The following is a 24,700-nucleotide window of genomic DNA, read 5'->3' on the forward strand; positions in this document are numbered from 1 at the left end:
CACTGTGCACCGTGGGAGATGCTGTGGGCACTGGTTCCTCACTGTGCACTGTGGGAGATGCTGTGGGCACTGGTTCCTCACTGTGCACTGTAGGGAGATGCTGTGGGCACTGGTTCCTCACTCTGCACTGTAGGGAGATGCTGTGAGCACTGGTTCCTCACTGTGCACTGTGGGAGATGTTATGAGCACTTGTTCCTCTAACAGAGAAAGAAGTCTTCAGATAAAAGCTGTGGGGTAAAAGACTATAGCACAGATCACATACCATTCTCAATGTAACGTTTTAAATCCATGATTCCAGGTGATACGTGTTTGTTGTATTGCAGTTAAACTCTAACAAGTATCTCTAAGTAAGTCCCATATGTGAATTATTTCTTGGATTCAGTTTTAAAAAATCTGATGGTTCTCACTAAAATGAGTCATTTCTGCAAGACGACTCTGTCCTTACCAAGGTGAACTTCAGTATAAGACTGAATAACTTAAAAGCACAGTGTGCAGTGCCTTAGGAGATGACTCGGCAGATAAGAGCTCTCTGTGAGGTCATCAGGACCTGGGTTTGATGCCGCAGCATCCACATGAAAAGGTGTGTATAGTTAGTCCCCAGTGCACGTAGCACCAGGGTTGTGGAAGACTGAGACAGGAGGGTTACTATGACTTGCTGGCTGCTAGCAAAGCTCCAGCTTCAGTGACAGACTCCATATGATATAGCAGGACAGGATGTGTGTACAGATACATGCATCCCCAGACGCACACATGCAAATCTATCACATGCACATACAACACACAAACACACACACTCAAAGCAAGAAAATGACCCTACTCAGTTCTTTAAATAAGTAAAACTTTATCAATATAATAATTTGTATTTCCTTTCATCCCTAACCTCCCTTACTTACTGGGAATAGTGACTGCTACATATAAACAGGGCACCTAATCTCTTTCTGGTGCTGCTGTAGCACTAGGGCTCAAAGCCAGGGCTCCACATACACTAGCCAAATATGCTGACCCTTGATATCTACATAACCCCCACCTGTGTGATCACTAGCTGTTAAATTTTGGTAGTGCTGCTTTTTTCTCTGCAAAATATTTCAGTTTTAATTATGGTCCCTTTATGATTTCTGCTTAGTAGTGATATTTCCATGTGTTCAAATATGTGATATTCTTAGTGAGCTTCATAATTACAAAATGATTTTTAAAAGTTTTTAGTTATCAGTGTTGTTTTTGAGAGAGAAAACATAGCGGAAAGCAAATACACTCGAACGTGAACAGTACAGGAAGAGGAGAGCTACAATTCTCTGAGAATCTAAGATGACAACAAAGCCAAGAGAAATGGCTTCGCCATTGAGCAGTTTTAACCCCGTCCCTGCCCTCGCCCATTCGTCCTCAGTAGTGTGCTAACCCCCCATTCGTCCTCAGCAGTGTGCTAGCCCCATCAGTCACCAGCCGCCACCACAGGTACTGTGAAAAATGGTGCATTCCCAGACTCGAGCCAGGCACCATGGCAAGATGGAAATGCAATTATGGAGCCTCTTCTGGCAGCCAGACTGGTCTGCTCTGTACAGATTATGATTTTGAAAAGTATTACTACATACTTAAGTTTTTCCAGATATTTTCACTTAAAATGTTAAAATGCATTGATTTATATAAAGACTAAGATTTTTCTGATCCACACTAATACAGTCTATCTTTCAGAGCATAGAACCCTATTAGACGTTCAAAGTCATTATATTTTATATTTTATGTGCTCACAGATTTACCTGCCCTAACTATTTCATTAACTATTCGTTAAAGTTTTCACAAAGACTTGGTAGTAATTCAGGATTTAGACACTAATGGGCAGACACTACGTTTTCCAATGTTTGTTAAGAGAGTTTTTTTGGCCGGGCATGGTGCCGCACACCTTTAATCCCAGCACTCGGGAGGCAGAGACAGGTGAATCTATGTGAGCTCGAGGCCAACCTGATCTACAGAGCGAGTTCCAGGACAGCTTCCAAAGCTACACAGAGACACTCTGTCTTGAAAAGTCAAAACCAAGAGAGAGGGAGGGAAGGAGAGGAAGGGAGGGAGGGAGGAAGGGAGGGAAAGGGAGAGAGAGAGAGAGAGAGAGAGAGAGAGAGAGAGAGAGAGAGAGAGAGAGAGAGAGGAAGGGAGGGAGAGAGAGATTGAGAGAGAGACAGAGAGAGTTTGAGATTGAGATTGTTTGGGCAGCGTCTTCCAGGTTAAAACATCAGCCAGCCTTTGGTGTTTTACAAGACTGCCTCTCATTTCTCACTAGAGTCAGGTGCCTCTGTGCCTTATAGTTGATACTTTCTTTTACAAAGTCATTTTTACTCTCCTACTAACCTCAAACCAGTGCATCCCACTGGATCCTTTCTTCCTTTCTGTGGATAGCTCATGTCTGTGTCATCCTGACCAATCAGTGTGGTGGAGACAGAGAAGGGTTTCACGTTGGACAATTCCAGCATGCGCAAAGACCTCTGCAAGGGTTAAGCCTCTTGAAATGGCTTAATGATGAGCAAGACCCTCTAAGCATCCTAACATTGCTGGAAGTGTAGGGAAGATTAATATTTGGGTCTCCACTGGATAATAGAACTAGTGTGCTCTGCTTAAACTTCTAATCTAAACCCAGACACTGGCAGAGCATTGGCTGCCACTTGTACACATCACCCCATAACTACAAAATCAGCAAACAGGAAAAAATGCGAAGTTTTAAAGCTGTACCTAACATTTTAAAAATTTTCATTATCCATAAGATGACCCATGCTCCAGTTAGGGTTCTCAATTGCCAAAAATATACCAGAGGAAAAAATTCAGCGTCTGTAACTAAAGATAGTAAAAGAGGAATGTTGTGTAAAGTATTGTGTATGTTATAGGACAGGACCTGCGGGCAGCGTGGGGAAAGGAGAGTGGAGACGAGGTGCTGAGGAAGAGAGCCAGGAAACCCACCCAGGTCCTTCCAGGTCCTTCCAGGTCCTTCCTCTATGCTTTGCTGCCACCATTGTCCCCTTGCACTGAAAAAATATGCAAATATGCTTTGTATGATTCTCCCACCAAGAACCACACAGTGGAAAGCTCTCTCAATTGAAAAGAAAGTTTGGCGCTAGACAAGTTAGGTATATCTACACTTTGTCTACATAGCTCAGGATTTACTTTCAGTGTGAGCTTTGAGAGCTCTGTGAATTGTGGGAGTTTAGCTTTAGAATGAAACTGTGCTGCAAAACGTGTTAGGAACAGTTAGGGGGATCTCAGCTGTTCGCTTTTCTGCTCTAATTTGGTACCATTTGACTTTGTTCCTGAAAGCCCGCCTCATGGGTCTTAACATTTAGTCTGTATATTAATCAAAGTTGTCTGCAGGTACCTGAGAATTGGGATAATTTTCTTAGTGACTAGATGGAAAATAGACAAAGACCTTATATACCAGAAATGAAATTGTGGAATGCATGATTTTAAGTCCAAAGAAGACTTTTTTTCTAATAAGAAGTGTCAACTTGATATGATTTGCTCAATAAGGAGAGAAATTGATAAATGATTGATTGATAAGAAAGATAAATAGATAGTAGGTGATGGATATGTGATAGTTAGATGATTGATTGGTAATGGATAAGTAGCACATGACTGACAAATGGTAGATGATTGACAGAAAGTAGATGCATAGATCTATAGATGACAGGCAATATACAGATAGGTAATATGTAGATTGACTGATAGGTAAATAGATACTACAGCATAATAAGAATCACACTTCTCAAGATGTGATTGAGAATCACATCAGAGATGAGCGATCAAAAGCCTGAATAGAATTTTTACAAATTGGTTGACTATAAGATGTTTTTGTGTCTCCGATTTGCTCGCGACATTGCGAAACCCTGAAACTCTACTAGGTCTCCTTCAATGTACATCACTGGGTGTGGCCGGCTCTCAGCCTGGTTCTCCCTGGAAGCCAGAGAGGCTGCAGAGAGATGATCTGAGCAGATAAGCTCAGAGATAATCAGAAACCCCTGGCTGCTCCTGATCAGATCAGAGCAGCAGGGCTGGGAGCAAGACTGAGTGAGAGCCAGAAAGCGAAAGTGCTCCCTCCAGCAGCCCACAGACAGACAGACAGACACTGTGTTTTTGTGTTTGCCCGTTGTGCTTTTTGGTGAGGTTTTTAAAAATGGAGGGTGTTCTTTTTTCCTGCAAAGCATTTCTGTGGATTTGGTATTTCTCTCTGCAAAGTTAATTTATTACTGGCTGCCCAGTATTAGTTTTCAGGCTGTGAGTCCTGGCTTTGATTCTAAACCAAACTTAGGGGAGGGGTGGGAATTTGAATAGTGGGGAGACCCACTCTGAAGGAGGTTTGCTCTTTCTTGGGAGGACCCCGCTATCCATATAAGTGGTTTCTTCCATCTTACATAAACGGGACCACTTTATCCATACACTTGTTAGACGTCCACAGCCTCTGCTCCGTGGACACTCTTCTGTGGTATGGGGTTCATTTTACAAACAGAAATGGAGGGAGGTCAGCTCCTTGAAGATCACAGGCAAGTTATTGGTGAAAGCTTGGGTTCTAGAGCTGCCAGGCAGCCCCTCCCCCATTCCCAGGCCTTGAGCTGGGTGCTCCTACACAGAGGGGCAGAATGTAATACCTTGCTTAGTGGGGTTAAGAAGAAGCATTTAAACTGCTTGAAAATCTCAGTACCACGTGAAATAAACGTAGATGCCTCTTGATATTGCTCTTATGCATATCCACATGTATGTTGTGTGTTTGTGTGTGCGCACATGCGTGCACACAAACACACAATTTCCTCGGCCCTGCATTGCTTACAAAATCTTGCATAGGAACATATGAATTAATATTCTAGTTCTGAAATGTGAGCTTTTGTAGATAGACGAACAATGCAAGGAAGACAGAAGAACCTTGAGGCTGTGGACATTTAGAAACACCATCAGCACTATTAGCGACTTGGGCAGTAGTGTAGGATCTACAGCGGATTGCTTGTGCATCATAGCATGGCACAGGTTCCGACGTTCTCTGAGATATTTATGGGGGCAGTGATGTCATCTGGAGGCAAGCCAGTCACACAAAAGATATGCTTTCACTAAATCTGTTTCAGGCAGCCACAGCTGAGGATATGACAAGGCCTTGCGTGGTGAGAAAGACAGATAAGTGTTTGCCAAAGTGTATTTCACCCCACACCGGTCTTCAGGAATACTCCTATATAAAACATTTTTATGAGCAAATAAATTTTGAAGACTGCCTACTATAGCCTCCTCTTGGCAGTTAATATGCACATGAGTACATTAACCACTCCTGAAGGTTAGTGGCTGCAGCCAGAGGAGCCAGTTCTCTTGAACTTGAATATATTTTCTGATGTTTGACCACAGAATTTTTTTCTGACGAAATATTTCTGATGCTTTGTGTAACTGGTAGGCCACTGCCCACACACTGAGAAAGGCTGAATTACACTCTACCCTGAACCTCAGGCAGTCACTAACCAGGCCAGGGACTAGCTTGGTACCTTAGAGTCATCGCTTGTAGGTGTCCGGGAACCATTTCCTATTGGTTGATAAAAGGATGAGCCAAGAAATTTGGGCTCTTACCTTAAAGCCTCCTGATGAGACTAGTTCCTCAAACTTCACAGACATCATTTCCTCATGTGTCGATCCACAAGCAGACCTCTTTGTTTCTAGGTTTTGGAAGCTAAGTTATGGAAAATGATTCGCCTTTAAGTCGTCTGTTACAGTGCTTAAATGCTTTCGGATGCTCCATCTAGGATGGACTGAAACTTTATAAGCACCCATGCAATTCTTCAAGTTAAACTGAGACTTTACTGTGCAGTCCAATGTTATCTTCTGTAGATAGTGTGTCTGGCTTCTTGGGCACTGGGTTAGCCTTTTCTGTCATCCACCTGGCTCCATCGCCACAGCCTCTTTCAGCACTGAAGTAGCACTTCCTTACATCCTGGCCGTGCAGAGAGTGCCAGCAAAGCTGCTGATAAGGACTTGAGTGGGCTGTACTGCCGCTCTGCAGAGGACCCGCTGAAAGAGAAAGTCCATAGCTGAGCATGATGTAATATTAGCAACTGTGAAACAGCAAGATCTGGGCAGTGGCTCAGAAGTCTTAGACACGGTGGCTCCTGGGTCACAAATCAAAGTACCCAGTGAAGCATTTAGTAAATGAGGCTAATTCATTGACAGAATAAAGACCTTACAGTCTGAAAATATGGCAATGAATAGATGGGCAAGAAAATGATTTTAGCTCAGAGCATGAGCTATTGATCTAGTGTGGAACGAACTCTGCCGTGATAATCAAAGATGCTGAAAGATAGAGAGTGTGATAGTTGAGAATATGGATTTGGGGGTGGGAACACGGCTCAACCAATAGAGTGTTCACTATGCAAGCGTGGGGACCTAACTTGGATTGGCATCACCTATATAAAAGAAAAAATCTGACACAGAGGCAGGAGTTGGGGAGGCTGCGGCAGAAGGATCCCCGGCTGGCCAATCTAGTGGAGTCAGAGTTCCTGGTACAGTGGGAGACCATCTCGAAAGACAGTGTGGAGAGCCATTGAGAAAGACATGCAGCATTGATTTCTAGTCTCCTTATACATGCACATATATGAACACATGCACACAAAATCTTGAAAAAGAAGAAGGGATTTGATGCGAGATACAATTACTTATTCACAATCTGCATCACTTAGGCACCAACTGTGTGACTTTGGGCAGTTTTGCTTAGCCTGTGTAAGTCTACTGTGACCATCAGTAAAAGAGTTATTTGTATCACCAAATAGGGCTGGTCACAGATGAAGCAGTGGTACACGCATGCTCTACACAGACTTCGTGGTGGGCACACACACGTGTGTGCTTTGTCCTCCGTTCATGTGTCGCCGTTTTCTCCTACCCACATGACAATAAAAAGGGAATTGCCATAGAACTGCTAGGGTCTTTGGACTTTGCATTTGGTCTTTGGCGTTTGGATGCGGACCAGCAGGTAAGTCCTGAATGTGGCCATGTTTCATTGCGCTCTGAATCTGTATGTCCTCAGGCACACAGACCCTTCTAGAACCATTCCCTCAGCACCAAGTGCTGTTCTAATTTCAATTTCTCTGTGGTGTTGGGAGATAACCACAGGAGCATATATAGCTAGAACATTCCGGGATGATGTAAATAAGTGTGTTTTCTAGTTTGGTAGCCACTAACCACTGTGTGGCCTCTGAACACTTGACATGCGGCGAGTGTGACTGAGGAACTGAATGTTTGTTTTATGTCACCCAGATTTTAAGCTGCAATTGAGGAAACCACATGTGGCTACTGGCTGCCGCTCTTAGCCACGCGCTGTGCGTGCTGGTAAACCGCAGTGCAGTGAGACTTTGAAGTATTGCCCCTTGATTCTCTAAAATGATCAATTTCGTGTCACAAAGTCTCTCGTTGAAAAAAATCATATATATATATATATATATATATATATATATATATATATATATATATATTGGTTTTTCAAGACAGGGTTTCTCTGTAGCTTTGGAGCCCGTCCTGAGCTCTTGTAGACCAGGCTGGTCTCAAACTCACAGAGATCCACCTGCCTCTGCCTCCCGAGTGCTGGGATTAAAAGTGTGCGCCACCACTGCCTGGCTGAAAAAAAAATCATCTTTTTTTTAAACAGCGCAGAAAGTTCTTTTCTTTGGTGACCTTTAGTTCTTTTACCCAAAACTACACAAGGGCTGTGGCAGATTCGAGCTTTACATGCTGTTAAAGATGTGATGTTTAGTAGACTCTGTTGGTGCCAATCTAAGAACTATGTAAGCAAAAACTACAATAAATTAATGAATTAAACAGAATAAATGAATAAATAAATTTATTGTGATAAACTTTATTATAATAAATTATTGTTCTCTGAAAAGCAAAGATTATATTTTATTTGTTTAGAACAAAATTGTATATCTACCAATAAGGCAAGAGTTTGTTTTCATTTTTTTCTCCTTAGTTGCTTTGTCTGTTTTTGAAAAACTCTGTGTTTCCAGAAGTTGCTGTTTTTTCTTTGTATTTCAATGTACCCTTTAATATGAGCCTTATCTCAATTTAATTTTAATTCTTAATCTTATATAATAATCTTAAACCAACCAATGCTCTATGTGTGTGTGTGTGTGTGTGTGTGGTGTGTAACTGCATGTGTGACTTAAAGTGTATATGGACATGGAACCAGACATCAACATTTTTATCTTTTAAAAATTGTATTTTGTTTCGATTAAGATATAATCATATCACTTCCTCCCTTCTCTTTCCTCCTTCCAACTCTTCCAATGTCTTCTATTCCACTCTCTCAAATAAATGACCTTTTTCCTTTGATTGCTAATCTAACACTAACATATACATGAATATATAAAAACTCTCTACTGAGTCCATTTTTGTTGCTTGTGTGTATGATATCAGAGCTGACCAATTTTTACATCATTAAATAACCATTTATGGAGCTTATTCTTGGGAGAGACTAATTGTCCTTCATTGTTGCCTGTAGTTCTTCTTTAACTAGGGGTGGATTTCTGACACCAACACCTTAGCATGTCTATTGATGTTGTACTTATTCCTGTCTTGTGTAGGTAGCCATATCATTGCAATATCGTGTATGGGTGGCTTCACTCTCATTTCTAGAAGACAAAATCTCACAGTAGTCTTCTTGGTGCTCTGGCTCTTATGCTCCTAGTCCACACACACCACCTTCTGCAATACTCCCTAGGCTGTAGATGCCAGGGTTGTGTTATAACTGTATCTGTCAGGGCTGGGATTGACCTTTGCATTATGACCAATACTGACTTTCTGCTATCAAGAGAAGCTTCTTTAATGAGAGTTGACAACAGCCGTTATCTGTGCCTCTAATGGTAAGTATTTAGAATGTGGTTAGGAAACATGCTGGTTTCCTAAAGTGGCTGTAGTAGGTTGTCTGCCAGGATTCATGACTTCACTAGCACTGCGTAGTTGGCTAAGTTTCTAGTCCCTGGCATGGCTTCCTTCATGCTGAAGGGGCTTTAGTCCAATTAGATAACTGTTGGTTACCACCAAGATGTGAATGCCACTACTGCTATGTTGGTAATTCTGGTGACTCATAGATGTCACAGCAGGATAAGACTGTGACTGCTCTCCTCCCTTGGCATCCTGTATCGTAATTTCTCATCCTGAGAGAGCTAGTTCTCAGGGAGGGTACTATCAGATCAGAAGCCCTGTGTCTGAGTTGTACAGTGTCACCAGCAGTAGGGACTTACTTTCTGCCTCTGAGAGACAACCAGGGATAACAGCAGTAGTTTATATTGTTTTGAGGATCACTTGGACCACCCTAACTAACAACTTAAAGAAAGCGTCTGTGACCTGGTACTGGGGTTCTTATTAGATAGTCTATGGCTCTTGTGGGGAATATTTTCATCTCAGGTTGCATAATTTCATTGGAAGATTTTGTGTGTGTGTGTGTGTGTGTGTGTGTCTGCATGCGTGTGTGTAAACATACTTACAGGTATTGTGTATAATTGTAGGCACATATAAAATAATGTGATTCCTTTAGGCTTTATCAAGCATCCTCATCGTTGTTTTTTCTTCTTCTCTTCCCCCTACCTGATTTTACCATTTTTGCCCTTCATAGTCCCCGCCTGTTTTATTTCTGAAGACATCATCTCTCACTGATTGAACCTGGAGCTCACTGATTGGCTATACTGGCAGGCTAACAAGCTCCAGGTTCCTATTGTTTGTGCCCCTGCCTTCACTTGGGTTACAGATCTACAGGTGGTTTTTACGTTGAGTGCTGGGGACCAGATGTTCAGGTCCTTGTACTGATACATCAGGTACCTTACCCATTGAGCCATCTCCCTAGTCCCTCATCGAACTTTTATTACCTTCAGATATTTTTGTTGACTAATTTTGTTATTTGATAATTTCATAAATATATAATGTTTTTATGATTATTCTCCCCTTTCCAGCCTTTCTTATCACTCTCATCTCATCTCTCTTTTATGCCTCTCAAAATGAACCCTTCTGCTACAAGGCTTTTGGTTTGGTTTTGTGACCCATTTATTTTAACCAGAGCCATCTGTGTAACAGTTGGTTTGAAACTACCTGAGAGTGATGGGGGAGGGGGGTCATGAAAGCAATTATATGCACTGCCCCTCACTAAAACTCTAGTTCATCAGTAAGGGTTAGGGCTTCCTGAGTCCCTCCCCAACCCATGCCTTAATGTTACTGGCACCACCTGTACGGACCCTGTGCAGGCATCTGTAGCTCTGTGTCTTTGCTAGAAGATGTTGTTTCATAGATTTTGCTTTCTTTTCTAACTCTGGCATTCTTTCTGCCGTGCCCCCTATTGGGCAGTGCTCCATGAGCCTTAGTGAGGACGGAATAGATTGCTTTGTTAGGATAGAACATTCACCCATCACTTATACTGAGGACCTTGTACAGCCATGAATCTCTGCTCATCACTGCTCACTAGCAAGGGAAGTGTGTTTGAATACACCTGAAAGTGGCATTTGTCTGGGGGTAAGCATACATGTTTAAGGGCAGCCTGGTGCTTTGTCAAGCTAGATAAACAGCAGTATTCACTCCCCCCTTAGTGCCTATTACTCCCTTGCCATGGGGTTTTGTCCAGATCTCTAGTTCAAGGTCTGTCTTTCCTTCTGTGGAGTGGGTCCCAAATCCAATCAGAAAGCAAATGGTTAACCTCATAACCATAGCACACCTTAGGATATAGCTTACTTATTTAGTCGATTGACCTAATAAGATCATAATATTCACAGAAAAGTAAGACCATTGGTACCGCGTCTCCCTAACTGGCCTGCATAGCATTCTCTGGCACCATGAAAGCTAGCTGGGCAGGAGGAAGTTTCTAGTTCAGTCCTAGTCATTTTCTCCATATCACACATCCAAGATCTATAGTGTCTTCAGTACTAGGTATTCTCATCTAACTCTGGTGGTACCCCCCCCCCCCACAAAATAGCATGAGCGTGTATTGTTTTAAAGTCCCTGGGCCTTCTTCATTAGCAGCTCAGAGGTATCTCACCTTTGACATTGGGGTTCAATAATACACATCCTTTGAGAACAGCTTTTTCTGGCTATACAAGGAGGCTCCTGTCAAATTCCTTTTTAAAGAATATAAATGATTTTCTAAAATACGGTTATGAGATACTAGGCATCTATAAGGCTCTTTCATATCCACTTTGTTTTGGTTCATCTTTCCCCTCCTCTCCTCTGTCATGATGTATGCTTACAGTTCAGTATCCTAGCCATCTTGCATCATGTGCTATATACAGTGCTTGGGTCCACTCCTCTAAGAATAACTCTCATATGCAGATTTGGGGCCTCAGACTCAATGTAGCCTATGATGTCATTTATCTGCATGCGTTGTCCTGAAAATGCAGATTTGTAGTGACAGGGCTTGGAGAGCAGTTGTCTAGGACTGGGCTGGTAATAGACATCAGGAATGTTGGAAAAGTAGCAAAAATGTTCCCGAACTGAATTTCAATAAATGTGCCGCAATCTTCTCATCGTGTGTTTCAGACAGATGGATTCACGACTTGTAAGATATACTTTAATTAAGTTGTTTGTGGGAAATGAAATGCAAGGAGTTGCCAGATTTTTTTTATGAGCATGTTAATTGTCCTGATGTTTAAAAGCATGAAATGAAGAGCCAGGGAGATGGTTCAGCAATTAAAGATACTTGCAACCCCAAGTTGAAAGCCCACTGGCCTGAGTTTGATCTCTGGAGCATAAGATAAAGTAGAGAGCAGACAGCTGACTCCACCAAGTTTTCCCCTCACATCCACGTGTGAGCCATGGCACACATGCCTCCCCCCTCACACATCATGCAATTGAACACAAGCAATGAAGAAAAAAAGATAATGAGTTTAAAAACAAAATCAATACACGAAATGGTCTAAAACAAGTTCTCAGCCACTCACGTTTCACTTGGATATTAGAAAATAAAAAAAAACAATATTTGTGTTCCTAGGCTAATTTAAGTAAAATAAAAGTAAAATTATTGGTCATAACCCAATGAGGAAGTTATTAGTTTCTCATCCATTGGCTCCAACATACCAAGTTGATAAAACATTCCTAAGCTTGCTCCCACCCTGACCCCTCATGCTTAGTGGTGTGGACAATAATAATATTTTGTTAATGGTGAAACTTTCATAAAGAGAATACATGATCAACAAGCAATTGACTAAGGCATGTATCAGATTCTTGCTCATAGCCAAGGTCCAAGTTGAATTTAGGGACAGAATACTTTAATTTGACCAAGAATTTAAATTCCTCTTAAGTATGCACTTTTGTTCTTGTGTTTGACAGTTGCTGAATGCCTAGCTAAGAATGCAAATTTAAACTTTAAAGCTATTTAAGTGAGAAAGAAAAGTGTTATTGCAATAAGTAAGCTCCTGTGGATTTGATGCAGAGGAAAGTGTAAGCCATAGGAGGAAGGCATAGGCAGTCTGTTGTTGGAAAGGCGCCCAAGGTTGCCTGCATCTGTTCCGCCAGAAAGGTCATTGGCAAAGATACACAGCTGCTTGTGTCCACTGAGAATGTGCCAAGAGGCCAGCCTTTTCAGTAGGTGCTGTGGGGAGATGAAGGAATGAGTCTCCTGGCCAGTTGGTTTGCTTGAGGATGGGTTAGAGGATGGCCCTACAGGCCTTTTCCCTGGGGATCAGAAAACCTAAAGTATTTGAAGATAAGAATTTATGCATGCACCTTACGGAGTCACAATCTTAACATCTTTTGGTAATAGAGTTTTCCTATATGTTCAGAACTTGATATAATTGAAAACTGCAAACCCAATATTTAAAATGGCAAAATATGGGTTTTATGAAGATTTTAAAAAGTTATGACCTGGAAAATACTTATTCCTAAGTTTGGTATATCTTTCCATATACATAAAAGACTTTTCTTCAAGAATTCAGCTTGCAGCCAATACATCTGCTGTTCTTATGAGGGAATTAAAATAAGCTATTTTTGTGGAAGTTAAGCTGAGAACGTTAAGCCAGCTTGTGCCAAAATACCCATTCTAGATTTTGTTTCATTACATTGAATTTACTTATCTTTATGTTAGCTCTCTAAGTACTCTGAACTTTTAAAATACCCATTTATTTTGTACAAGGAAGCCTCCTTTTTCATTAAACACGGTTTTATGTGGTTTTAAGTTTTGTTTGACAGTGCACAACCTTTATATGCTGTAACACATCCTACATGCCATTGTGAATGTCAGATTGTTATCTAAGTTTGGTATTCACATTCGTGGGTTTGTATAAGACTCAATACCACTAGTCTTTGCAGTGAAAGCCTGGGAGACGTCTTTCATTCCCAAAGGGTGGTCAACGATGAGCTACAGTTTTTCTGGAGAGAAACCTTTCTTGTATGTGTTCTGACTTTCAGGGCTACCAATGATTATACCAATTGGTCATTAGGAAACTAACTTTTCTTTCATTTCTTACATCTTGCAAATCCACAGCAGTAACACTCAATGGCTTTCTTATTGGTGGTTCAGTACTGCCTACAAGAATGTTTACTAGTTTCACCAGATTGTTATTGAAGTCAATTTTCAGCATGAGGAAAGCAGACTAGAAATACTCAGAGCCAGCTTTGAGTTGCCTATAGTCTGATTCAGCCTTCAAGCTTTGAGATGCATGTGGATCCCTTGAAAATTTTGTTAAATAAACTGAGTCTGAGTCAGTGGGTCTAAGGGCGGGATCGAAAGTGACACCAAGATAGGTGGACCCCAGATATTGACCTTACACTTTGAGGTGTAAGAGTCCTGACTTCATAGGAAGGTCATAGGAAGGTCATATGAGTGCCTGTATATCATGCACCCGTTACAGATTTACCCAGACTTTGGCCATCATCTATAGCAGCAGAGGGTAACGGTTATCTAATACAGAACAAAGAGAACACAACACTGCCTAGCCTGTAGAGAATTCTTGACATTTCTAAGCTAACCATAAAGATACAGACTGATACAGAGATAGACATCAGCTTATGAGACCTAACTATTTATGCATTGTTTAAACTGCCCAAATGTGTTTTTGATATGCAAAACACATTTTCGTCAGGTCACTTTGGCTTTCTAAACTCTTGACCACTTAGTCTGAAAGGAGAATACTTAGTGGGTAAGGAGGATTAATCCTTAATGAAAATGCCTTCGGAGCCCAGGTGGGACTTTTGAATGCATACTAAGGTTGGGATTAAAGTAGGAGGGTCCTAGGAGGACAGATGCTTTATCCTATCTTGCAGTGTGACACATTAAATTTAGCACAGCTAAAACGTCCACGTTTTTCAAGAAAAGCCTGAAATACAAGTTTCTTGTGAAATTTCCCATTTTTACAATGTTTACTACCAATTGAAATTCTTTAAAATCATCCAAGCCAAGAAAGCACATCTGGGTGCCATGAGCCATTGGCTGGCAATGCCCAGTGCAGAATCCACTGTGGTCTCGGAATATACATCTCACGACTGGAAGTTATAAATTTTCAAAATGAAATTCACTGTTCTTCTGTCCTTGGACGGCTCAGAAGGAAGTTTCTGGTTTCTGCCTCTGGTAAATGGGGTCTTTAATGATGCCTTTCCTTCTCCTCTCTCATTCCAGATTACAGGACAGGCCCATGTTTCACACAAGTCAATAATCAGATGTGCCAGGGGCAGCTGACAGGCATCGTCTGCACGAAGACACTGTGCTGTGCCACCATTGGACGAGCCTGGGGTCATCCCTGTGAGATGTGTCCAGCCCAGCCTCAACCCTGTCGCCGGGGCTTTATCCCCAATATCCGCACGGGAGCATGTCAGGGTGAGTCTGTTATGTTTACCATGCCAAGTGCCACCTCTTTGACTGGGGTCAGCAAACCTGAAACTGTTTATGGGAACCTTGAAAACAGTACCCACTGCTGTAAATGAAGACTGCCTCTTCGTTTCCCGGTTGCCCTGACCTGAATAATCACACAGAAACTATATTAATTACAACACTGTTTGATCAATGGCTCAGGCATATTTCTAGCTAGCTCTTGCACCTTAAGTTAACCCATTTCTATTTGTCTTTGTATTGCCATGTGGCTGTGGTACTATGTCATTTTCGACATGTCTTGTTTCCTCTCCAGCAGACTTGCCTCTCTCTCTCTTCTTTGGCAGCTACATGGCATCTGCCTGACTCTACCTTCTTTCTCGCTGAATTCCGTTTAGTTTTTCTGCCTACCTATATTCTTCCCTGCCACAGGCCAAAGCAGGTTTTTTATTAACCAATAGTAATAAAACATTCATACCATACAGAGGGGAAATATCATGTTGCCATGTGGATCTGCTCAGAAGTATGACAGATGTAGTTTATATTTTAGTCACCTAGTGGAAAGTTTCAGTTCTTAACATTAATGGAGAAGAATAAGATGATAAATAAAGAAACTTTAAAAAAAACCTAACTCCTAAAATATGTAATGCAATGAGAGGGCAAACTGCTCTATGTCCGTATTCTGACGTCACAATTCTTTCCACACCCATAGTGCACTACATATACACTTCATTGTCTGAGAGAAACTGATTTCTTCTCTCTCCTGATCATCCGTGATGCCTTTCTCTCCAGGTAATCTCCAGGGCCTCCCATGCCTCATAAGTGGCACTGTACATATATCAAGGGCAGATCTGAGGCCTGAAGCTCCATGGCCACAGAGTCCAACCCAAGTACCTAGACTGTGTAATGTGATTTCTAATTGGTCTTAATAATAAAAACTTGGAGTCTGATATTCAGGGGTGATCTTTATCTTTAGACACCTAGTGGAAAGTTTCAGTTCTTAACATTAATGGGGAAGAATAAGATGACAAATAAAGAAACTTTTAAAAAACTAATTCCTAAAATATGTAATGCATATTACATGATGAAAGATCAGAGAAGCAGAGCAGCCAGCCACTAGTTCTTACCTATACAAAATCCTCAGACCGAATGGGGTATCCTGTCTCTACAAGTCCTCAGACTGAATGCCTTCTCTGCTAAACCTCAGACTGAATCCTGAGCTCCTGGCTCCTCCCACATTATATTTCTCTCTCCCCCCAGCCATATCACTTCCTGTCTCCACTTCCCTAGTGCTGGGATTAATGGTGTGAGCAACCACGACTTGAATTTGTGTCACTTTTAGATTTATTCAGTCTTTTGTAGCCCAGGGTGGCATTGAACTCACAGAGATTGTCTGCCTCTGTCTCCAGAGTGCTGGGATTAAAGGTGTTCACTACCACTGTTTTGCCTCTATGGCTAAGCAGTGTGGCTAGCTCCATACTCTGATCTTCAGGCAAGCTTTATTTGCTAAAGCTCAAACAAAATGTCACCACAGGAATGGTGCCACTCATTTTTAGCCAACAGAACCCTTGACATTCACTGACTACTTCTCTGATGCCATATGTACTAAATCCATTTTTAGAAAGTGGAAATAATCTTTCCAGTAAATCGTTTAGATGTAAGGGAGTTTAGATGACTTTTGTATTATTGACAGAAGTGATGTTGTTTCTGTTTGAGACACAGACATTAGATGAACTATTATAAGTAAATCATGATCAAGGTTAGAGCTAAAGGTTTCTGACTGAATTCAGCAAGTATGTGAGATGTGATGATGGCATCAGTCCCATTAAATAAATGTCATAGTTTAGGAAGCAGACCAGTGTGTCTCCATGCCAAAATTACAACTGAGGATGCACATATAGCCTTAGTTCACTGAACAATAAACCGTGGAACAATTTGATAAATTTTAAAAAATAAACAGTAGCCTCAAAAGGTTTTTGCCAGTTTTGTAGTTTTATTAGAAGGATATCTAAATAGTACCCCTAAGTTGAAAAATCCAAATTCTATAAGACTCCCTAAACCAAGAACATTTTGTGCACTGACATGATACCATGAATGGCAAAGTTCCACTGTGACCTCATATGGTAAGTTGATATTAAAATGCACAGAACCAGGGCCTGTCTAAATGGCTCAGCAGTTAAAAGTATTTGCTACTCTTACAGAAAAACCAAATTTGGTTCCCTAAATTTACATTAGGAGGCTCATTATTGCCTCTAATTTGCTCTCCAGGGATCTGTAACATGAGGGCCTGCTTGTTGGGGTTTCTGTCCTGCCCAGTTCCCACAGTCATTAGGTCCCAAAGAATCACACAGAAGGTCTACATAAGTTATAAAACTTATTGGCCCATTAGCTCAGACTTCATAGTAGCTCTTATAACTTACATTAGCCCATTATTCTATTATATGTTAGCCACATGGCTCAGTAACTTTTTCACTAAGGCAGGTCACATCCTGCTTCTTCAGTGTCTGGACAGGACTACAGAAAGAGCTTTCTTCTTCCCAGAATTCTCCTCTTCTCATTGCCCCCCTACTTCCTGTCTGGTTGTCCTGCCTATATTTCCTGCCTGGCTATTGGCCAATCAGTGTTTATTTAAAACATAATTGACAGAATACAGAATTGTCTCATACCACTCCCCCCCCCTTTTTTAAACAAAAGAAAATATCCATAGTCTATTTTTTGGATATATGCTCTATATTTTGAGCATAGTATTCCAGGCTACTTCCGGCTGATTGGGGGCACTGATAATCTTATGGGGACCTAAAGAAAATTTAGAGTTATGGTCAAGTACTGACTGGAGTATTCTGTGAGGCTTGATCATCTCAGGCAGCATCTTGAATTTGTTCTGGATGTAGAACTGAGACATCTGGGCCATCTGTTCCTACCAAAGATTTCTCAGATGGTCTTCCTTAATCAAACCTGATTTTTCTTAACTCAGAATAAATCCACAACCTCTTATTTCCTGTAATCTCTTTTTTGAATCTCTTCTCCAAAGTAACATACCTTTTGCCTTCAATTTTGAAGTCAAGGTATTTTCAAAATACTTATCTTGGATTAATTCAGCAGCATTTATAAGCAAATATCTTTTAGCAGCTGTTGCTCCTTCGTCAGCATTCAAACATTTCAAAGAGAGCATAATAACATACAGTATCCATATTCTCTGTGTGTTTTCCATCTTTATGTGACTTTATTTTAAACTCTATTTCTGTTATTTTTAATTTTTGGCTTTTTGAGACAGAGTTTCTGTGTACCTGCACTCATCTGGAAAGCACACAGAACCTCATGCATGTGGACAAAGAAAAAATTAATCTATTCAAAAATGCACCACCTTTAGTCCTGAGTAAAATTATTGTGAAGCACTGTGTTCAAGTATGTAAAGCATAAATAAGCTTTGTGTTTAGAGTTGTGCCCCGTTCCCAAGGCATCCCATGTGTGCTGATACTCCAGATTGAAATGAACTGTCTCAGCTCAGTTAAGACAACCTGTGATTATACTGGTGTGAATTAATCACATCTTAATCACTGTGTCATAGTGATCTTCAGAAGAGAGCTTCAGGGACACTGAGGGAATAACAAGACAACTCCACAGATCAGAAATCGAGTATTAATCAAGAATGACAGTCAGGTCACTTGTGGGCTTATGAGGCTTTCTAGTAACTTTTACAGAGAAAACTTCAAGGATGAAAGCTGTGTTAAATGCTGATTTTAATATTCTTCACTACAAATAGGAAGCTTTTCTATTTTTCTTGTGAACACTCACCGGTCTGAGAATTGAAACTATTTTCTTTATGTATAGATGTACTTTAATACATTCTAGATATACTCTTCTCTAGAGGCTTCTAGAGAATTAGTGTACATAGGACACCATAAGCATGGGTAACTATTAAAAATAAGATAACCCATTGCATAGATATTATAATAATGTGTTTTCTTTATTCTACATCACCTTTCAGCTTCTAATATACTTCTTTTCTCTTTGGCTTAGTTCCCTGACTGTAGAATGTAATTTCATAAAGGCAGGCATCTTTTATTTCACTGGTGAGCTTGGGGCATGTCGGACAATGCCTACTGTGAGTGCACACACAGAAAAGGCAGTAAATATCCTTTGGGCCAAGAAATAGTTGCAGGATTTAAATGCCTTCAAACTTAGTATTTCAAGGAAAGAAATCATCTGGGTTAAAAAGTCATGAAGCCAAGGTAGGCACAATTATTAAATCTCCTCATCTATATGTGCATGTTTATTTCCCTTCGGTGTTCTGGCAGAGGCCTCATATTTCAGAGCACAACTGTTTAAGGGATGTGTCGTCCATGTTGGGATTCTGTAGGCAGGTGTTAGTAATGTCCCAAGATTTACTTGCTTGGTTTTGCTTATGCAGCAGAGGTTAAGTTTTGGACTTCATTTGCCTCAAAACTCCAATAGACTAGCACAGTAATAGAAGCAAAGTAAAACTTAACGCATGGTTAAAATGTCTGGGAAAGCGAGATGAGAGGTTCTGCTTCATTTCAAGATCACGCGGCACAGTTAGGAAGTTTCCGTATGTGTGCTAATTCTCAGTTTAGAAGGTTTCTAGACTACAGCTTTCTATGATTTCATTTTCTATTGTTCCTAGACTGTTTCCTCAACATTTCTGCAAGTTAGTTTGGGAGAGGTGGTACATTAAAAATGACACACTGGCATGCATGTCACACGTTTTTTGATAATACTGGTCGGTCACTTTATAGGGTGTTTGGAATTTTTTTAAGTTAAAAACAAATGTCAGATGCATAGAAGACAATAGAAATTGCTTTAGTTCCGGCTTGAAAACACTGATCATACTAACCAAAGCAGACCATCTCTGAGAGTTGGTTACCCTATGGCTCTTGCAGTTTCTATTGGTTCATGGCTTAAGAGAGAATAAAACAATATGGCTTCGTAAAGAACACAGTAACTGTGAGAAATGAGAGGCAATACAAAATTAAGATAATACTTTAGGAAACTTAATCTTTGGAGAAAATAGGAAGATTTATTGTGTTGACTTTTTAAGTTTTAGCTCTGTCTATGATAATATTCTATAACTAGATAAGCAGTATCCGGTGCACATTCTTGGGGTGCTTAACAACCTTTGACTTCTTTAATGTTGATAGTGGGGTGAGTTCTCTATGCACACTTAGTGGTGTGCCATCTCCAACCTTCATCCACATTTAGTGGTGTGCCATCTCCATTTCCATGGCACTAAGTGAACAAAGTTAGCTCATAGTAACCTTAAAGTTTAAGCTATCACAAAGCAAGTGAATTCAAAATTTTGATAGTTGTATTAAATCCTTCCAAGAATTTTATGAGATTTTATGTCCTATGTAAACAGCTATTTATTTGCATGTGTACACTATTTTCGTATAGTTTGTGTTTTATCTATTCACACGCATATATTCTAATTAGAAGTGATATTTTACTTAAGATTAATACCTGATATTTTGTCTTTTGTAATTGTAAATAAATGTATCCACTTCAAATCTTTAGTTATATTAAGATGTAAGCAATAGTTATTAATTTATGTCATTGATACTTAAGTATTGGGCTTTTAAATGTCTCTGCTTGTTCCAAAACTTAAAAACATGGTGAAGGAATTTGTTTATTAAATTTTAGTTCTTGGTTGAAAAGGAGATTTGGCTATTACCTTGGTTAATATAAATTAGTGAAGATATTTATAGCCAAAACACACGTAACTTGGCTGTATACATTGACCAAACTAATCATGTAATGAACAAGTCTAATCTTAAATGAGCATTCTGTCAACATGAGCCACTACTACACATTTCTGATTTATTGAGGCTTTTAAAATCATGAATTGGAGTTGAAGTCTGATATTTGTTTTTGTAATCTATAGGTTTATGATGGCTTTAATTTAATTTAGTAATATGAAGGACTATATTGATTAATATTTCCCTCTGCTTTTAAGAAAACCTTTAAATTCCCGGGATAAACATCTTCTGGTCCTGTTACACATTTTTTTTTTCATGTATTCCTAAGTTTGACTCATAATTCTGGGTGCCTATCCCAGAGGAAGATTATCCAATTCTGTTCTTTTTATTCATGTTTCCTTTGGTATTGTCTTGGTCTGACTTTGAGGTCAGACAGATATCTTGTTAGTCACGTCGGCAGGACAGCATCACATTTTCTGTTGTGAGAGTTTGGATGACATTTCTGTCATTTTCCCTTAAATCTTTGATAGGCTTCAGTGGCTTGTCCACTGAGGCATGAAGTGTTCTCTGTGTTAAACTGTGAATGAGACTGCCTTAATGGATATACTTTATTCTTAATGTCTGTTTATTCTTGACTGAACCTTGGCATTTTTACCTTTCAATAGACTAGTATATTTCACCTTAATTATTGAATTCCTGCCATTCATTCTTTAGATCTTTTTTATCTTTGTAGACTCTGTGGTGATATGTTCATTCTCATTACCTGTATTATAAAATAAGGTTTTTTTTATATCTGTAATGAATACTGACATAATACATCAATTTTACTCAAATTCCCAGAAACCCTGAATTTACAGTAGTTATCTATATGGGTTTTTTGTTTTATATTTTGACATGTTCTCTTGAATTTATTCACTTCACATTTAATTAATGCTTTTAAAATGCATGGATATAAAAAGTTAGATCATTGGGCATAGAACTTAACGCTTTTTGCAATATAGACATTTTGCTGCTCAACATTTACCTCTGGCTACGAGTTTAGCAATAGCTCACAAGCCTTTTTTGGTATATTTTCATTGTTTAATTAAAAACATGTTCAGTTTGCCTTATGATTTCTGTTTTAATTCATGCATATTGTTACATTTCAATATCTGAGCTTTGTCCTAGATCTTCTTCATTTTTGCTTTTAGTTTAACCCCTGTGCTTACATAACTTACTTTCTATGCTTTGTATGGTGTACACACACACACACACACACACACACACACACACACACACACGACCTGTCCAGGGATTCTGCCCTATTTCCATGGCAGAGAGATCTCGTGCCTTTGAATCCTCAGGGTTCATAGTCACTGAACTCCATGAGGAAGCGTGTTGGGAGCATTCATTTTACCATTCACTGGGAAACTGAGAAGATAATGATAAACTCCATGCCAGAACCAGGAAAACACACAGTAAGAAGCATTCTTTGACATAACCAAATCAGTAGATTGTCCACAGCACAGACCAGCACAGGTGGATCTCCAGAAGACCCGTGTGACACGCGTGGTACCATCTACATAAGTTAAATAACAAGCATGCAAAGAGGGTCTGCTTCCCTCAGCTTGTTGTCTTAGAACATTTTCCCCGGACATAAAAGAAAAATACTGATCTAGTCTGGGAATCAATTTTTTTATGTTTAAAATGTTTTCTTCTTGCAGACGTTGACGAATGCCAGGCGATTCCGGGGTTGTGCCAGGGAGGAAACTGTATCAACACCGTGGGGTCTTTCGAGTGCAGATGCCCTGCTGGCCACAAGCAGAGTGAGACAACCCAGAAATGCGAAGGTGAGATTGCCTCGGGTGCAAGCCCGGTGGCTGATCCTGAATCCAGGGAAAACTATGGGTTTGGAACTTCTCAAACTAACGACTATAATCCTGATTCTTTATCTTAATATGGAGGTGTGCATGTAGCCCATAGATTTGGTTTTAGGAGCATGTCCTATAGGCTTGAAGTGAACGTTCTGTATCTGGCTCGTCTCACTGCCTCTGAGGTTGTAAGAGTGAGTGCCGTTTAGCCTTTTATAATTTCTTTCATAAGGTAGGTTTCATTTCATCTGTGAATTCATGTCAAGTAAATTTAGTGTTCTAATTTATCTGTGATAAAGTCTCCATCATTATAAAACTTAAGAAATGTCTAAACGCATGTAGCTTCAAAGATCATGTATGTTTTTAGAATGCTTTTAGCAGGACTGAAATTTCTCCATCGTTACCTTACTTTAATCAATTTATGTCATTACAGGTAAATTTTTAGTGCATATGTCCATGTATGTGTGTGTGTATACGCTCACATGTGCGTGTGCCTAGTGTATGTGTCTGCGTGTTTGTGTGCATGCTCCTGTGTGTGATGACAATGTTCCTGTGTGTGAGGAGAGGCGTGCACATGCTTTGGTGTGCATATGCCATGGTATGCACAAGGAAGTTAGAGGACAGCGTCAGGTGCCTATCCTCTTCCATCTGATTCAAGACAAGGCTCTTGGATTCTCCTCATTCTGCCTTCTGTCTCACTATGAGAGCACTGGGGTTACATAAATGCTACCACAGCAACCTCTAAATTAATTCTGCAGATCTGAACTTAGAGCCTCATGCTTATACTCCAAGTCACCATCTAGCCCAAAGGCACTTTCTAAAGACAGTAACATATAATTATTCTAGCTAGTTGTAGAAAAGGATCCCCGTTCACTCTAGTTAAGGTTTTTCCTTTTATAGAAGGCAATAGTTGGATTACTTTATGTTGACCAGTTATAAAGAAGCATACCTATTTACATAGACAAGAAAATGGGAAAGTGGAAAGTGAATACTTCATTGTACACAGCGAATGGGAATCTGAGTGCCATTGGGAAAGAGGAGATAGCATATGGGCATCGAGGCTACTGTTTCACTCCTTGCTACACGATTTTGTGTTAGTATCATTTTCTGCTTTCCATGTTCTTCTATTTAGTTACAGTCAGTCAGCACTTGTCTTCACGGTCTTACACGTTTAACAGTGTTGCCAGCTAATTTTCTGATCCTCACAACAGCAAAGTGAGGAGAATGCCGTTGATTATTTTAAGGACCACATAAAATTTCTCTGGAATTCTTTCTAATAATATTCAAGTATTTGCACTACTTCAATATGATATTGATCATCAGTGTGCTTGAAATGCAAAGGTTAAAAAACTCTTGCAATATGTGGGAAATTAATCTGAATTAGCGCAAGAAATGGACCAAACATTAAATGGTTTACCGAAAGAGTGCTGCTATTCCAGTTTTCCCCCCTAGGTCTTTGGAGGAGTTTGTCCTATTGCTCACTCCAAACTTTATCCAAGAGTGAGGGAAGAAAAGCCAGTCTTTGATTATAGGTGAGAAGGCGCAGCCACTGGCTGATTCTAGTGGTTGTGACATTTCCGTTCCACATCAAACAATGACTTTCTTTTTAGTTGAATGTGGAAGAAGTCTTTTTCTCCATCACGCTTCATCAAAAGAGCATGCAGAGCCAAGGCAGAGCTCAGGAGAAGACAGGACCACTCTTTATTCCCACTCGCCAAGTTCTCTGGGAATGGGAGTTAGAGCTATACCATAGGCACCACCCAGGGCCCCGAAGCCAGTCATGTCTTGGCTTACATCCTGTCCAGGCAGCCAACTCCATTTAAACATTGCCCAGAAAGAATTATATGATTTAGTATTTGTGATTTGTGGAAATGGAGGAATTGGAACAAGGGTTGATTAGTTTTGTGAAAGCGCCGCTTGTTAGAAGGCATATGTATTTAGAGATGTCTTCAAAGTGCCCATTATCAATTTTCTTTGGGTAATACTGTTCCTGTGTATAAAAGAGCAAACAGTCCTTACATAGAATTATTTAATTCAATTGATATCAAAGTGCACCTTGGAATACCAGAGCTTTGGCTAGTATATACAATGTCTGGTTTTGAATTATATTCACATATAGTTTAATATTGTGTTATCATAAGTTCAAATTGATGGATGTTCTAACTAAAAATATTGCCACAGCAGTTACTTTTTTATTATCAGAACCTAGGTATTTATATTTCAGTGTTAAAATGTAAAATGGAATACTGGCAGATTTATTTTTAAATTATGTCCTTCCTGTTTTAACTATATGAAATTCCATGCTTTTGTTCTTGTAAAAGAAACCTCTGAATGTCTAAGTTCCTCTATCTTCCCCAGACTAA

At 40.0% G+C, this 24,700-nt stretch overlaps 1 protein-coding gene across 1 annotated transcript in view; it reads left to right on the plus strand.

The window, feature by feature from the left end:
* Positions 1-24,700, plus strand: part of Fbn2 (fibrillin 2) — a 197,124-nt gene that overhangs the window by 40,230 nt on the left and 132,194 nt on the right. Inside the window, exons 6-7 of the mRNA XM_075968617.1 lie at positions 14,585-14,782; positions 22,191-22,316. Coding sequence (XP_075824732.1) covers positions 14,585-14,782; positions 22,191-22,316 — 324 coding nt within the window. The remainder of the gene's footprint in view (positions 1-14,584; positions 14,783-22,190; positions 22,317-24,700) is intronic.

Source organism: Microtus pennsylvanicus, chromosome 4 (genome assembly GCF_037038515.1).
Source record: "Microtus pennsylvanicus isolate mMicPen1 chromosome 4, mMicPen1.hap1, whole genome shotgun sequence".
NCBI lineage: Eukaryota > Metazoa > Chordata > Mammalia > Rodentia > Cricetidae > Microtus > Microtus pennsylvanicus.